Source organism: Canis lupus, chromosome 23 (genome assembly GCF_048164855.1).
Source record: "Canis lupus baileyi chromosome 23, mCanLup2.hap1, whole genome shotgun sequence".
Lineage (NCBI taxonomy): Eukaryota > Metazoa > Chordata > Mammalia > Carnivora > Canidae > Canis > Canis lupus.
In genome coordinates this window covers 6858802-6876684 of record NC_132860.1, presented here as the reverse complement: position 1 = coordinate 6876684, position 17883 = coordinate 6858802, and the positions used below count along the sequence as shown (strand labels likewise).

The 17883-nt window shown below is 36.8% G+C and overlaps 1 protein-coding gene across 5 annotated transcripts in view; it reads left to right on the top strand.

Annotated features, from left to right (window-relative positions):
- ANO5 (anoctamin 5) overlaps positions 1-17883 on the top strand; it is a 93808-nt gene that overhangs the window by 61804 nt on the left and 14121 nt on the right. For all 5 annotated transcript variants that reach the window (XR_012015459.1, XM_072793770.1, XM_072793768.1 and 2 more), the window contains 5 exons: positions 5830-5981; positions 8556-8630; positions 10225-10447; positions 12582-12751; positions 13393-13490. Coding sequence is in view for 4 of the 5 variants with exons in the window: in XM_072793770.1 (XP_072649871.1) it covers positions 5830-5981; positions 8556-8630; positions 10225-10447; positions 12582-12751; positions 13393-13490 (718 nt within the window). In the remaining variant the exon portion in view is untranslated. The remainder of the gene's footprint in view (positions 1-5829; positions 5982-8555; positions 8631-10224; positions 10448-12581; positions 12752-13392; positions 13491-17883) is intronic.

Below are 17883 nucleotides of genomic sequence, written 5' to 3'. Positions count from 1 at the left end.
TCACTTCCTGGGTTAAATTTATTCCTAGACATTTTATTCCTTTTTATGCTACTGGAAATGGGATTCCTTTCTGATAGTTAGGTGGTTAGTGTATAGAAACAACTAATTTTTGTATATTAATTTTTATCCTCAAACTTTACTGAATTCCTTTATTCTATTTTTGGTGAGATCTTCAGGACTTTCTCTATATAATTTAATGTCATTTGCAAATAGAGACAGTTTTACTTTTTCCTTTCCAAACTGTATGTCATCTCTTTCTTTTTCTTAGCTAATTGCTCTACCTAGGATCTTAGTACTTTATTGGAAAAAAAAAAAAAAACTAGCAAGAATGGGCATCCTTGTCTTATTTCTGATCATTGAGGAAAACCTTTTAGCTTTTCACCACTGAGAATGATTTTAGTATGGGCTTGTCATATATGACTTTTGCTATGTTGATACATTCCCTCCATACCCATATTGAGAATTTTTATCATGAATTCTATTAAATGCTTTTGCTGCATCAGTTGAGATGACCATAATTTTTTATTACTCCTTTTTTTAATGTAGTAGACCACATTGATTGATTTGTGTATGTAGAACCATCCTTGTATCCCTGGAATAAATTTTACTTAGTCATAGTGTATGATCCTATTAATGTATTGCTGAGTTTGATTTGATGCTATTTTATTCAGGTTTTTTGCATCTCTGTTCATCAGGAATATTGGCCTGTAGTTTTCGTTTCTCCTCATGTCCTTGTCTTTTAGCACTTTTGACTATATCATGCCACTTTCTCTGGCCTTCAAAGTTTCTGCTGAAAAATTTGTTGGTGGTCTTATGAGGGTTCCCCTGTACATAACAAGATGTTTTCCTATTGCCATTCTGAGTCTCTGTTTGCCTTTAACTTTTGAGAATTTAATTACAGTGTGTCTTAGTGTGGGTCTTTTTGAACTCATTTGAAATGCTTCGGGCTTCCAGGAGTTTATAGATTCTTTTCTCCCCATGTTAGGGAGATTTTTCAACCATTATATCTTTGAGTAAGTTTTCTGCCCCTTTCTTACTCTCTTCTGCCTTTGAGAGCATTTTTAGTACACTATTGCATTCTTTAGTTCTCCTACTTGTGTTTATTACTCTTTAATATTTTCTGTCTCTTTCTTCAGATTTTCACTTTGTTTTATACATTGTTCTCCTCACCTTGGTGAGCATCTTTATGATAATTATTTTGAACTCTTTATCAGGTAAATCATTTATCTCCATTTCCTTAAGGTCATTTGCTTAGGTTTATTTTCTTTTTGTTTTGTCATTGATGTTGTCTAGAACCTATTCCTATGTTTCTTCATTTGCTTTGTCTCTCTATGTTGATAAAACAGCTATTTCTCCCAGTCCTGACCATGTGATTTGGTATAGGAGATGAATCTTTTGATCAATTCAGTCTGAACTCTTGGTTGTTTCTCTAAACTCTGTGATTGTCTCCACTGACTTCTTTGTCTTTAGTAGTTCCCAGTATTTGGGAGTATGCCAAAACCTGTCAGTGTCCCAAAGAGGGAAGAACTCAGTCAACACCTAGACGCAGGCTGGTTGGAAGCCAGACCTTCAGGAAGCAGCTTCTAAGTATGCAGGTAGATCTTTTTCAGGGAAAGATTGGAATATTAAAACACTGCTTAATTATTCTATGCTCTTAAAACTTTGTTCTCCTGGTAACAATGTATCTACTGAGTACATGAGTGAAGAAATGAATAATTGAGTAAAAGTCAACTGCCTCAGTCAATATTACATTTAAAAAATGAATAAATAAATGAGTGAAATATAACCTGTTCTTAAGAAGGTCACAATCTAATTGGGCCAGGATCTAATACATTCTCTCATTAAATTGTAAGTGCTGAGTACAGAGAAGGAAGGAATTACTTCTTGACTAGAGGAATTGAGATAACTTTTAGAAGATTTGGGATTTGTTTGGAATTTTTTAAAATAGGATTTTGATAGGGGATCCCTGGGTGGCTCAGCGGTTTGGCGCCTGCCCTTGGCCCAGGGCGTGATCCTGGAGTCCCGGGATCAAGTCCCACGTTAGGCTCCTGGCATGGGGCCTGTTTCTCCCTCCTCCTGTGTCTCTGTCTCCATCATAAATGAATAAATTAAAATAAAATAAAATAGGATTTTGATAGAGAAAAGGGTAGGAAAGGTTTCCCAAGGATAGAAAAATCTGGTGTGAGCATTAGCTTATCCTCTGTGCTTTCGTTGTAATGAACTATCTCTGAGAGTCCATTTAAGCTGAAAGTTTTGCCAACATCACTTCCTATGGGACATCATCCTCTTTCTCACAACTGCTTTCTTCACTTATGTCAATAGGTTGCTTTTGCTAAGCTTCTCTGGCTGTATATGTAGAGTCTCTCAAATGGCAGCAATGTTAGTATTCTCAGAGACTTCCATTTCGTCTATAATTCCATTTATGTTTTACCATCACTTTTCTTGCTGTATTTTCATCCTTGTTGATCAGTTCTATCTTTTGATATCTGTTTTTGTATGATGTCATATGGAATACCAGGAGAAAACACAAATGCATGCATTTCTATCTGTACATTAATGGAATAACAGATATGTGCTGTGGTTCAAATACCAACAGCATTTAAAGTGTTGGAATTGGTTACTAATCATGATACGTATCTGCTATTTATATAGTGATTTGTGATTTGAAGAACTAACAATAAAATTTGTACTTTATGCAACAGTTCACAGGTAATATACTGTGGTACTTGAAATTTGAGTCATGTTGGGGGACTGGTGTTATGTAACTAACCCACAGAAACGGAAATGTATGCATTTTGGAACTACGCAAAGCAAAGAATACCTATGTTTATAAATATTTGGAGGAATAATATAATAAGCCATCCCATGCTCATAGATTGGAAGACTTAATATTATTAATTTTTCCATCTACCCACAGTGATCTAAATATTCAGTATATTCTCTACCAAAATCCCAATGGCATTTTTTTATGGAGTAGGAAAAACAACTGAAAAAAGGACGTGGAACCACAGAAGTCTTGAATTATCCAAGCCAATCTTGAGAAAGAACAAAGCTAGAGACATCACACTTCTTGATTTCAAAATTACAAATCTACAGTAATCAAAATAATATGACACTGGCATAAGACCAGTGGGACAGAATGAAATTCAGAATAAAACCCATACATATATGGTTAACTAATCTTCAGCAAGAGTTCTAAGCATACACAATGGGGAAGGGATAGTCTCTTCAACAGATAGTGCTGATAAATTAGATAACCACATGTGAAAGAATGAAACTAAATCATTATCTTATGCTATGCACAAAAATCACCTCAAAATTGGATACAATCTTAAATGTAAAATCTGAAACTATATAAAACTTCTGGAAGAAAATTTAAGGAAAAACTTCATGACATTGATCTTGGCAAAATGATTTCCTAAACCTAACACCAAAGCCCAGATGGCAAAAACCAAAAACAAGCTGACTACATCAAGGTAAAAAGTGTCCATGCAGCACAGAAAGCAGCATGTTAAAAAGACAACCCATGGAATGGCAGAAAATATTTGCAAATAATGTATCTGATAAGGGTTAATCTTCAAAATACATAAGGAACTCCTGTAACTCAATAGTGAAAAACCCTAATAACCTGATTTTAAAATGGCCAAAGAACTCAAATTAGACATTGTCCAAAGAATATATACAAATGTCCAAAGAATATATACAAATGGCCAATAAGTATATGAAAAATGCTTAGTATCACTAGTTACCAGGGAAATGCAAACCAAAACCACAATGAGATGTCATCTTACATCTGTCAAGGTGGCTATTACCAAAAACCAAAGACTCGAGCTGATGAGGATGTGGAAAATTATAATTATAATTATAATTATTTTTTCTACATTGTTAGTGGGAATGCTAAATGATGCAGCCGGAAAACTTATGGAAATTCCTCAGAAAACTAAATATAGAACTACTATATGATCCAGCAATACTCCTTCTGAGTATTTACTCCAGATAACTGAAATCAGGATCTTGAATAGGTGTTGGGACTCCTATATTCATTGCAGTACTATCCACAATAAGCGAGATGTAGACACTACCTAAATGTCCATTGATGAATGGATAAAGAAATTGATATATATATATATATATATATACATACACACACACATATACTGTTGATATATATAGTTATACTATTCACCCTTGAAAAGAAGGAAATTCTGCAATATGCGAAAACATGGATGAACCTTGAAGACATTACAGTCAGTTCCAGTCACAGAGAAATCCTTCATGGTTCCATTTATATGAAATATCTAAAATAGTCATAATTATAGAATCAGGAGAGTGGAATAGAGATTGTTGGGGGTTAGGGGATGTGAGGTAAAAAGGGAGTAACTAATCATTGGGCAGATAGTCTCAGTTACGGAAGATAAATAGCACATCTAAAGCTCTAGAGATGTGCTGTGCAACATTGTGCCAATAGTCAACAATAAGGTATTGTAAAATACCTTAAATAAATTTAAAATTTGTTTAAGAGAGTAGAAAGCAGGTTAAATGGTCTTAGAATAAAATATTTTTTAAAAACAACAAGGAAAAGAGGCGCCTGGGTGGCTCAGTCAGTTAAGCATCTGACTCTTAATCTCAGCTCAGATCTTGATCTCAAGGTTGTGAATTCAAGGCCCCTATTGGGCTCCACACTTTGTGTGGAGCCTCCTTTGGAAAAATTAAGAATTAAAAAAAATTAAAAATTAAAATATAAGTAGGTAGGGAATGAGTCAGATGAAATAAAATTTGAATCACAGGCGATAGAATTATAAATTCATATGGATTGTGTTAGTGTTCCATTCTTAGATATATACTCGGGAAAGACATGCATATGCCCACCAAAAGCTATAGTACAAGAATATTCACAGCAACACTATTTGTAATAGCAAAAAAACCCGGCAATGGCCCAAATGTCCATGGACCTGAGAATAAACAAAACTGTGATCTACTTAAATAATGGAATACCATACAACAATGAAAATAACGCAGCAATATGGATTCAGTTTACTAGAAGAATCGAACCAAAACAAAGCCTAATGCAGAAACTACCTGCTGTATGGCACCATTTATGTAAAGTTCAAAGACAGGAGAAGCTATCCTATAATATTTGAAGCTAGGATGCTAGTTACACTTCTGTCTTAGAAGATCATAAGGGAGTGTTTCTGGAGGTGCTGGTCATGTTCCATTTTTTTATATTAATGCTGATTACACAAGAGTGTTTATTTTGTGAAAATTCCTTAAATTATTCAGTTCTGTTTTATGTACTTTTCTGTAAATATGCTTCAATTGAAAGTTTATTATAAATTATATATTTAGAGAGAGAAAGAGAGAGAGATACAGAGAGACAGAGACAGAGAGACAGAGAGAACCAGAGGCAGACACAGAGACACAGACAGAGATTGTGCTATGGGAATGGCTCTCATGTTTTCCTTAAATTTACCTGAGCCTGAGAAACTGATATAATTGCAGGAATGATTTCAGTAAAAAACATGCAAACAAAAAATCTAGGTGTTAGTAAAAAGTTAAGTCTAAATATAAGTTCAGATTATCTGAATGGAAAGAGAGTACTGTTGCCTGAGATTTTTTTTCTTGCATGGACTGCTACGAAATTAACTTGAATTTTTATATATGAGTTATTTCAGTGTTATTACATGGTCTTAAGCCAACATAGTAGTGACATTCAACCAAATGGTTTTCCAAAGTAGAGGAAAAAAAAAAAAAAAAACTGGTTATTTTGTTATTTACTTTATTTCTTCATCTATTGATTACATTTGCTTTTATACATTCCTTTGCCTACAGTCACATTGTTTTTGGAGTTTTGGAAACAACGACAAGCCAGAATGGAATATGAGTGGGACCTGGTGGACTTTGAGGAGGAGCAGCAGCAGCTTCAGCTGAGACCTGAATTTGAAGCTATGTGTAAACACAGGAAGATGAATGCAGTGACTAAGGTAGATCAGGGAACCAAAAGGGGTGGCATTTCTCAGTGAACACACTGTGTGCAATTTGATTCTCAACCCTGTAAGGTAAGCGGGACCTCCAGTCTGGCCTTGTTCTATAGGCCAGTGGTTCTCAAACTTTAGTCGGCATTAGAATCACCCGGAAGGGCTGGTTAAAACTGGCCTGTTGCCAGGCCCCAACCCCAGAGTTTTCTGAGTCTGCATAGGTATGGGGTGGGGAGGGACCTGAACATTTGCATTTCTAACTTGTTCATAGGTTACTGCTTTAGAAACAACAGCTCTAGGCCTTTTTTTTTTTTTTTTAACATATTTTGTAAAGCCAGAGCTAACCTTGTCATAGTCGTGAATAATAGTTTTGCATTATCAGAATAAAATCCAAATCAGTTAAAAGAAAAAAAAAGTTGCCTCAAAATAATAATATATATTTTAATTTGCCTTTAAAATGTTCTCCAACGCGGGTGCCTGGGTGGCTTCGTGGGTTAAGCAGAAAGCCTGCTTCTCTCTCTGCTTCTGCCCCTCCTGCCACTCATGCACTCCCCCCGCTCTCTCAAATAAATAGATAAAATATTTTTAAAGATTCTCCAACATATAAATCTTATAATCTTCAGTACTTGTTTCTAATATATGTTTCAAATATATAAAAAAAAAGGAGATAGAAAAGTATAGTGAACCCCAGGAAGGACCCATCAACCAGCTTCAATTAATACTGATTTCTGGACAGTCTTGTTTTATTTACCCTTTCTCCTCCCTGCCACTAGATTATTTTGAAGCAAGTACAAGGCATCGTATCATGAAATAACATCATTTTGTAATAAGTTAAATAAAAGGAAAATGGAAAATTATGTGTATGCAGTGGACTTAGCATATAAATATATACGTATGGAAATGATACTAAGTTAATATGCCCAAATAAAAATGGTATTGTATTAAGATAGTGAGCTTATGAGTGATTGTTTTATTAGGCTAAATTTTATTCACCTAGTCCCTTTAAATTTATCATAATGGGAAGATCTTTGCACTGGTGTTTGGACAGCAAAGTCTAGATTTGGGATCCCTCTCTGGCGAATCACCTATACATTGTTGACTGAGTAATTTGACTCCTTGGTACCCTTTTTTTTTTTAATGTGAAAATGCAAGGTACTTTGCCTTCAAAGACCAGATTCTTGGCCACATAGTCTTAGTGTCCCTACCTTTCCATCATCTACAATATCTGTGTGGCCTGATGCTGTTAAAGGGAGAATAGAATATGTCTGTAACATAATCTTTTCAGCAGAATTTCCTGCTGTGTTCAGGACACTATTCTTATAGTATAATACTCAAAATTATTTTCACAGTTTAGGCACTCATACATTCACTAGACATTTATTAACTTTTATTAAGACATTACAGAAAACTCAGTAAATGAGCAAAGGGAAAAAACACCTCAGAAAATATATTAGCCACTTGGGTGGCTGGATGACAATAAGAAAATATATTAAAGGAGACATTGCCATAATAATGACATGATATGTATCTGTTCACATTTCCTGGTGTAAAAAAGAAACTAAAAAGAGGCCTAAAATTATTGCCATAAAAACAAGGTGTATTGAATGTTTACATTTGAAACCAGCTGAAAAACAGTATGGATTGATTATCTGTGAATTATCCGCTTTAATGGTTTGGAAATCAAATATTTTGATTTACTTGCAGCACTTCTTGCGTGGTTCAATATGACCAGAGACCTCACGTTTGAGTCTGTATTGGGAACACATATGTATATGCATGGACACACAACGCATGTACAAACAAACCCGCATACACAAGCAAGTACATTTTGGACACACACATGCACACACATTCAGTAGTGCTCTTAGACAGTTGTTCCTTCTGTTGAGTTCTCTTTGCACTCAATCTTCCCTAAAAATCCTCAAGGTATAAAAACCCTCCCTAAACTTCCTATCCTCTAGGTAGAATTACATGATTTAGATTTCTGCTGACAGCTATTTTCTACTCTGCGGCAATTTTTCTTGGCTAGGCTCTAACTGCCTCTTGATATAGCTAAGAATTCCAGCTGATGTGTAATTCATATCTTCCATTAATGACTTAGAAAAACATTAAGGTAAAGAATGGTCTGGTCCCCTGACCTGTGTGGAGGAACACAATCCTATAAATATAAAGAGGACGACCTATTTAATATCATGCATAGCAATTACGGAGCAATGCAGTTCGATTCAATTCAGTTAGAGTAAAACTGTAAGATCACTAAAGCACGTCCACTTAGGCAGCAGCCCTCAGGTTTTGACCTTGTTTCCTGTCGACCAAGCCCAGAATACCACTTTAGGTCAACACTGAGGATATAGTGTGTATCCATAATGTCTCATATTATGTGTGAAATATCTCACCCAAGAGTGCTCAAGGTCTCTACTGGAAGAGGAGGAGCCATTGCTAGAATATAGCATTCCATGATCTTTAGTGGACTCTGGGGGAGGTTTCTACTTTAACTGGGTTTTGTGGTCTTGACTATGCTTGGAGTCCCAACTTTGAAGGTAGATTTTGAATTTTTCTGTGATTTATTCAAAATTGCAGGAAATGGAACCATACATGCCTCTATGTAGTCGTCTTCCATGGTACTTTTTATCAGGAGCTACGGTGACATTATGGGTGAGCATTCTTATAAAACTGCTCTTGTCTCATTGCTGTGTAGTCATATTAGGGCTAACTCAGCAGTTTCATCTGCAGTGGCTCTTGAGCCCCTCTCCTCCCTCCCCTTCCCCAATCTTTTTATCTTGAAAAGAGCTCGTATGAAAAATAAAATGTGATCTACATGGATGTGTTATAATTGAACCTTGGAAAAAGAGCTGTGGGGAGAGAATAGTGCTTCATCTTAGAGCCTGCCCCATGCCCTCTCCCAGCACTTCATTAATTCTTGAAGCCAGAACAGTGTAACAAACGATTTGTTTGCAGACTATATATGTTTTTTTTACAAATATCATTAATTTATCTTTATCTCCACTTAATCTACACAAAATGCAAAAAAAAAGCATATACGATTTATTTTCTTGCCGAGATAAATAGAAGAAAGTATTGCTTCTACTTGAAGAATTTAATTAGAATATCCCATTGTGAAGGACTCACGTTTTTTCCATGCCTTTTAGCTAATAGATTCCTCTATCACCAATTTGTTTCCTGTCCTCCACTTTCCAAATATATGTCCTCTCACAGTAGGCCTTTAATCTTAGGAAAAGAAGCAGTGTTACCCTCTGAGAGTTTAGCATGTTGAAGCATAAATAATTAGCAGCTGTTGACATGAGCTTATTAACCTTACTAGTTCATAGTATCCCATATTTTTTATCTTTAGTATTTCTAGTTAAAGGTATTGATTTTTCAATTTTAACTGTGTGTTTTCTTAGGCAATGTAATAGTCACTGAGGGGAAGTGATAGAAGTAAAAAGGTGGGGGCAATAATCAACTCAGGGCACTGCTTGAGAAGTGACCTAGAGTGTGGTCCCAGAAAGATGATTCTATCTTTTATTTCTAGTATTCATTCTATTTGATTTGATCCCTCAACTTTCACAGTCAGATTTTCCAAACATCAAGATAAAGGTATCCCCAGATCTTTGTGCTTTTGCAATATGGGAAGTGCTTAAAATTTATGCAGAATCTATCCAAATGTCTAAACTACTGGACATATCAGACCACAAATGGCAACATTCTGAGGGGAAATGAAATAGAATGAGTAAATGTGTTCTTGGCAAAGGACATGGCCTTCACACTATCTGTTTAATTACAACGTGGGACAGAGGTTGGCAAATGTTTTCTGGGAATGGGCCAGATGTATTTTAGGCTTTGTGGGCCACAAATAGTCTCTGGCATGTAATCATCTTTGTTTTTTCTGAAACCTTTAAAAAAAGCAAAAAACCATTTTTAACTCAAGAACTGTACAAGAGCAAGTAAGGCCATGGGCAGGATTTGGCCTTCTGGCTAGTTTTCCAAGGCTTGGTAGATGACAGGCCTAAAGGATGGGCAATGTTTTAGACTCACCCAGCTGCTACCATATGCATTGTCTTCCCTCCAACCCTTTTGCCTTGCCAGGGCTTCTTTCCCCACATCTCTGGTGAGAGAGACTGGCTCGGTCTGCTTTCCAAGTCAGAGTGCTAATCTTAACATAATGAGACGAAGAGGAGCATATGCTTCAGAAGTGCATGCGCAGATGTACAGAGACCCGAGTGACTGACTCCTTGTTTCCCATTTCCAGATGGCTCTGGTCATCGCGTGTATGGTTGCTGTGATTGTGTACCGCCTGTCAGTGTTTGCCACATTTGCTAGTTTTATGGAAAGTGAAGCTTCCTTGAAACATGTCAAAAGTTTCCTCACTCCCCAGATAACCACATCACTCACCGGATCCTGCTTGAACTTTATCATCATCTTGATCTTGAATTTCTTTTATGAAAAGATATCTGCCTGGATTACAAAAATGGGTAAGCTGACCAGGTCATCTGTGTGACACTGAAAATGTTCGTAACAGTGCTATACATCCATTTTGGACCATCCCAAATGGGATCCCAAAAAATAACCATTTTTTTTAAAGGCAGTTTTTAAAGGCACTTTCAATGACAGTTTTGCTCTATAGGTAGATGCAGAAGCTGGTAGTCAGGATCCCCTAACAGCCATATTTAGGCCCATTATGGTGGAAGCAAGAAAAAGAACTAAACAGAAGAATTAGGACTCTATAGATCTTTTTGAGTATTCTCATCTTAATCTTCCCTTGATCAGACTGGTTGAATTTTAAGTAATATCCTCTCTTTACTCAAGACACAGATAATTTTTATGTGTATGGTTTTTGTAAGTGACTTGATTTTGACAGGCAGGAAAAACAGAACAATCAGCTCCTCCTGAATAAGTCTAAAACGTAGTGCTTTTCTTTTCAGTTGCCATAGGTCTTAGACCCTAGATTATTTTCCTTTTTAAATTAATTAATAATTAATTTTTAGGCAGAGAGAAATAGGAGTGTGCATGCACGTGGTGACAGAGGTGGGGGCAGAGTGAGAGGGAGAGAAAATCCTAAGCAGGCTCCATGCCTGGCACGGAGCGCTATGTGGGGCTTGAGATCACGGCCCTGAAATCATGACCTGAGCCGAAGTCAAGAGTCAGACTCTTAACCAACTGAGCCACCCAGATGCCCCTCTTTTCCTTTCAAATGATTAAAAATTCTACAGCTGTGAGGGATGGTGAAGGGGTGAGAGTTGAAGTGGGAGATTCAGTCAGGGAGAGGAGCGCAGCGCACAGTGGCTTCTGATCTTGCCCCCAGCAAGTTGGAAGTGAGAGCTGAGCTGCCACCCCAGGCCTCCGCATCTCTTCTCCCTGCTTGGTCCCCTTCTCGAAGTCAGCACACCATCACTGCACTCATTACTGAGCACCAGATACACACTAGGAAGCAACTTTGATCAAATGCTATCCTCAGATTGCTAGTTCTCACTCAATGTTACTGCTTTTTTTTCTGTTAATTAAAGAAAAATCTAGCAGATAGCACTTAACAAAGCATCTAAAAAATAAATTTTCAGTGATAAAAATCACTTGTATATGCAGTAGAGATTTTGTAAGAATGCAGCTAAGTTTCACTATATGGGAGGAATTATCTGTGTCTTTAAAATAATATGTGTTACCATTTCAGTATCATTGAAGCTGTCACCAGTTTGACTGGATCAGCTTGTGGTGCTGGGAGATCATCAGCTCAAAAATACACATTCCCTGACTCTCTTACACCTTCTGATGCTTCTCTGTGATGTTGTGGGAATCTGATTTGGTTTTTTTTAATCGTTGGAATTCACTAGTGATAGATCCTGGTCATGCATTTTAAATAAAGGAGAGAGAGGGATCCCTGGGTGGCGCAGCGGTTTGGCACCTGCCTTTGGCCCAGGGCGCGATCCTGGAGACCCAGGATCGAATCCCACATCGGGCTCCCGGTGCATGGAGCCTGCTTCTCCCTCTGCCTGTGTCTCTGCCTCTCTCTCTCCCACTGTGTGCCTATCATAAATAAAAAAATAAATAATAATAAATAAATAAATAAATAAATAAATAAATGAGAGAGAAAATGTATTATTGCTGCCACCATTTGTATGACAGTATTTTCAAAATTGGTATAACCATTTAATTCATGAAAGGAAAACACAATGTAGCTTGGAAATCATCCTCTGTCCTTGAAGATACCCTTTACGTTGTTTAAATGTGATTGACAACAGACAAGAAGGAGAGAGAGAGATCTGATATGTTCACAGGGTATCAGCGAGGGTACAGGGTGAGCATAAGCCTCTCCAGGCTGATATGGGTTTGAATTCCGTGTTCTGTGTGACTCCAGGCAAGTATTTTACCTCTGTAAAAATAGTAATGACTGCTTCCTAGGCTTCTCCGGTGATTAGGTTAGTATGGAGTTTCTAACAGCCGAGCACAAATCTGTAGTTACTTAACGCTGGTCTGTTAGGACAAAGAGTGGGTCATATTTCAATAGGCTGTTAGAATAATATGACTAATAATGTGACTTGTCCCAGACGATACGAAATTCGAGGAGAAACAGGAAGATGCATAATTTAACCTTGGTGTTTTATTACTTAACAGAAATTCCTCGAACTTACCAGGAATATGAGAGCAGTCTTACTTTGAAAATGTTCCTGTTTCAGTTTGTGAATTTTTACTCGTCCTGCTTCTACGTAGCTTTCTTTAAAGGGAAGTTTGTGGGCTATCCCGGAAAATACACATATATATTTAATGTGTGGAGAAGTGAAGAGGTAAGAATTCTCTTGAGAGGTTGTGGCTTCAGGAGCTCAATATTACACTTTTTTTGTGTGCCCAGTACTAACTCAGATTTTTATCAAGATTTAAGAGAAGTCTAAGACCCTGATTCTCTCCACAGAGAGTATTGGTCTTACAATGCTATCATCTGGTGGACTTTCCAGTTCCTTTGGGGCAAGCACTTATTTGTACTTATTATTTAGGAATAGAATATGACCTATGAAATGGGATAAGTGAGTCTATAATCCTGAAGGCTTCCTGCAAAGAATAGGTGACAACGTTCCGGAAATATAGCAAGGGCTCCACCATGAGTCCTAGACTAGCCCACATCAGTGGTTTCCATACCTGCCTGTGCATCCAAGTCACATGGAGAAAATAACAACTGCTAGCCCTGGCCCAGACATAAAGATTTAGGATTTCCTAAGAACGAGACCCAGCAATCTGAATCTAATGCAGCTATCTCGTAAGTGGTTAGTGATCCTGCTTGAAACTACTGAGTCAAGGATCTCTTTATATCCCTTTAATATCCATTCCCATTAAAATCTTCAGATTGTAGTCTTCAGGTCTGAGATCTCTTTTGTTGCCAAAGTCTATCTTCCATCATTCATTTTTTTTTTTTCTTCTTGCTTCTGACTAGTGTGACCCTGGAGGCTGTCTAATAGAATTGACAACCCAGTTGACCATCATCATGACTGGAAAACAGATCTTTGGAAACATTAAAGAAGCCATTTACCCGTATGTATGGTTTAGAAATTTTTGTTGATTTAAGTAACCATGAGGGATTTCCTTCAGAAGAAGATAGAATTCTTTGATTCCCATGGTATCATTGTTAACAAATGGTTAAGCCCAGAGCAAAAACTCACTTTTAATCAAGTCAGGAATGCATTAAAGTAATATAGGCTTTTAGATATGGATTTTTATTGCTTCAGTGAAGCTGAGTGTCAAGTATTATCCCCCTCTCCAAAGGAAATTCCATTGGGAAATCTAAATGTTATATCCTCTGTACATTATTTTATATGTTGCATATTGTTTCTCAAGATTGCTGAAAGTTGAACACTATAAAACTGTCCACATGACATGGACACACGTAGGCACAAAAATTGGTCATGCATAAAGTTTTATTATGTGAAGGGATTGCTCCCTGTTCCAAAGCATAGTAATAATGAACACAGTCTCAAAAGAGAAAACCAAAATGATAGTTGATATCAAATCTAAGTTGAAAATTTCCATAAGTAAAAAGAGAAAGAATCATAAGCCTGTCATCTTGCAGGGTTACTAGTTAGGAAATGACAGCATCAGGTTTTAGCACCTACAAGTATCAAGTGGACTAAAGTGCTCCACTTAAGATCGGGGCTTGGCCGGTGTAACTGTTCTTGACGTTAGGGATTGGGTTTGTTCTCCTTTCTTCATGAAAGAAGGCTGAAAACACCCTCCCCCTCTGCTCCTACCTCCTTCACAGCTCAGCTCCTGCCTCTCCCCACAGCTCCTGCCTCTCCCCACAGCTCAGCCACAGCTCACACCAGGGTTCTATTTCATGTGCTGACAAAGGAAGAAGATGACGTATCTTTGCAAGCAATATCTGATATACCACATCCCAGTTGCCGTACAGAAATAACTAAGCTGTTATTTTAAGTCCCAGCTCTAGATTGAGAACCTGGAGGCAGATTGGGGATGACCCCTAAACCAAACACAAGAGTGAGAGTAAATATGCACAGAGAGAAAAAGAGACAGACACACAGGGAAGTAAAAGAAGAAAGAAGCAAGTAAAATTAAGCCTACAAACCAGAATTCCAAAACTTATGATGAGATTTCATGCTACAAAGGCAGCTGGCAAAATTAATTTTTAGAAAGTGATCTTTAGAAAGATTCTGGCAAAGCCTAAAAACATAAAAGGAGGTGATAATGTCATTTAAATGGTCAGGAAGGGCAGCCTGGGTGACTCAGTGGTTTGGCACCACCTTCGGCCCAGAGCATGATCCTGGAGACCCAGGGTCGAGTCCCGCGTCAGGTTCCCTGCGTGGAGCCGGCTTCTCCCTCTGCCTGTGTCTCTGCCTCTTTCTCTTCTCTCTGTATATTCTTATGGATAAATACATAGAGTCTTTAAAAAAAATAAAAATAAAATGGTCAGGAAATGATTTAAATATAAACAGATATAAATGAAACAAGAACAAATTAATTTGAAAAAGAATCAGTTACACATAAAAGAAACATGGTACTTTAAGTAAAGAGTACAATAGATGATATCAATTACAGACTGGACACAATTGAATGAATTAATAAATTGGAAAATAGTGCTGAGAAATTCTCACATTGTACAACACAACAGAGTGACAATGAAATTTTAAAAATTAATGGACAGGAAGCTATTTTATGGTATATTAAGATATTTCTATATTAACTTGCTAGTAGTTCCAGAAAAAGAGAATTCAATAAATGGTGGAGGAAAAAAATTCTTCAAATAGGTAATTGCTGAAAATTTTCCAGAAATGAAGAAAAACATGAGTTTTAGAAATGAAAAGAATTCATAGTATAAAGTAAAGTAAATAAAATTAAATTTACACCCAGATACATTATGGTGAAACTCCAGAATTCATGAGAGCTAAACAATCTTAAAATATTTCAGAAGAAAAAAAGGACTATTATCTACACTGTCCACAGATTTCTTACTCTTAACATTAGATACCGAAAACAGTATTTTCAAGATCCTGAATAAAATTAATGTCTAATGTTGTCCTTAGATGTCTAGAACCAGTTTAACTATTGTATAAAGAGCAGGTGAGATAAAGACAACTTTTAGACATGAAAAACAAGAGTTACCATTCATAGGCCCTCACTGGAAAAAGAACTGAAAGGTGTAGTTGAGCAAGAAAAGAACACAAGACAAAATTATGGGTTGCAAGAAACATTGATCAGTACAGAAATAGCTAGCACCCCAAATAAAATTAAATACTTCGATATGAATCTAAAAAAATACATGGGATTTGTATGTTAAAAAACTACAGATCCTCATGGAAAAAAAAATAATCTAGATGAATGCAGAAAAATATTGTGTTCACAGACCGGAAGACTCAATTTAGTAAAGATGCTGGTTATCTCCCAAGTTGATCTATAGATTTGTTATTCCAATCAAAATATCAGCAGAATTTCTTTCTATATATATAGACAAGCAGATTCTAGAATTTATATACAAGGTAAAGGAATTAAAATTGGCAAAACAATTCTGATAATAGAATTGGAAAAATTGCACTACTCGATCTTCAGGCTTACTGTAAAACTTTGTGAATCAGGATGGTGGGATTGCTGACTGGATGCATATTTGGATTAATGGAACAGAGTAGAGATTGAAAAAATAAATCTACGTAAATATGGCCATTTTATTTTTGACAAAGGTGCAAAAGCAGTTCATTTAAGAAAGAGTGGTCTTTTCAACAACTGGTGCTGGAACAATTAGACCTCCATGTGCAAAATAGCAAACCCCATTGTAAACCTTACAGCTCATTTAGTAATTAACTGACAATGGATCACATAGATGGCAAAACCATATTTAGGAAAGCAAGGAAGTAATTATTGTTAAATTCAAGATCATGGTTACTGTGTGGGGACTGAGGAGTTAGGATCAGAATGGAGCACAGGGAAGTTCTCCCGGGATTCCTGGCAGATGTGTCTTGCTTGAACTGGGTGATCCCCTTTTCTTTATGATTCCAGTTCCATGAATGCCCATCTTTTTGATATGGTCTGAAAAGTCTCAGGGGTTCTGTGCCCTTCCTCTTTGTCTTGGAGTTTGGATATAAGCAGCAAATAAGTGTTCATTTTATTTTATTTTCTGAAGATTTTTATTTATTCATGAGAGACACAGAGATAGAGAGAGGCAGAGACATAGGCAGAGGGAGAAGCAGGCTCCATGCAGGGAGCCCGACGTAGGACTCGATCCCAGGACCCCGGGATTGCTCCCTGAGCAGAAGGGAGATGCTCAACCGCTGAGCCACCCAGGCATCCTACGTGTTCATTTTAATATATATTTGCTCTATACTTCTTGTTGTCTTTTAAATTTTGCAGATTTGGAAGGTATGAATGATAATCTCACTTTGGTCTTATTTTGCATGTCCCTGACTGATAACACGAACGAGCATTTTTGGCACATGTGTTTCCTCTTCAGTGAAGAGCTGTTTAGCCATTTTTGTACCAATTTATCTTTTTCTAAATGATTTCTAGGAATACCTTATAATTGTGTTTTTGGTTGGGTTTTGGTCATATGGGTTGCATATATTTTATCCCAACGTAAATTTCGTCTTTTTTCCTCATCCCCAGTGCTATTGACGTTTTGGTCCAGATAATTCTTTGTTGTCGGGGACCTGTCCTCTGCATTGCAAGTGGTTTAGCAGCATCTTTGGAGACTATACAGACTAGATGCCAGTAGCCCACCCTCTCCCCAGCTCTGACAACCAAAAATGTCTCTGACATTGCAAATATACCCTTGTGGGCTAAATCACTCTCTGTGGAACCTGTGGTGTAGATGGACAAAAGTACATACTATTAATGCAGCAGAATTTGCCAATTTTTATGGGTTAGCATTTTTTTAAGTCTTGTTTAATAAATCCTTTCCTACCCCAGGATCAAAAAAGTATTCTCATTTGCTTCTAAATTTTTAACATTTTAACATTATCTTTTTCTTTTGAAGTTTGTATATACATGGAAGAGATTTTTGTGTTTGATATGTTCAAATTTAATTTCTTTTCCACATATACACATATATGTAATTGTGTTTACCAATTTCTGAGAAGTTCCTCTTCTTCAGTCTCCATGGTCTACTGTGCCACTTATGCCATGTAGCAAGTGCAAGGCTATTACTAAGTCTCCATTCTGTTCCAGGATTTGTCAACCCTTGGGCCAATACAACCTCTCTTAATGAATACAGCTTTATAATAAGTCTGGACCTCCGGTGGGTCAAGTCTTACCAGCTTATTCATCTATAGAAATATCTTGGCTATCTTTTGTCTTTTCTCTTTCTCTACAAATTTTAGAAATATCTTATCAGACCCCATATGGAAAATTTTGTTTGACTGAAATGACATTTCAGTTGTTTCAATAAAAACAACTGGCATTTTTATAATGTGAGGTCTTTTTATTT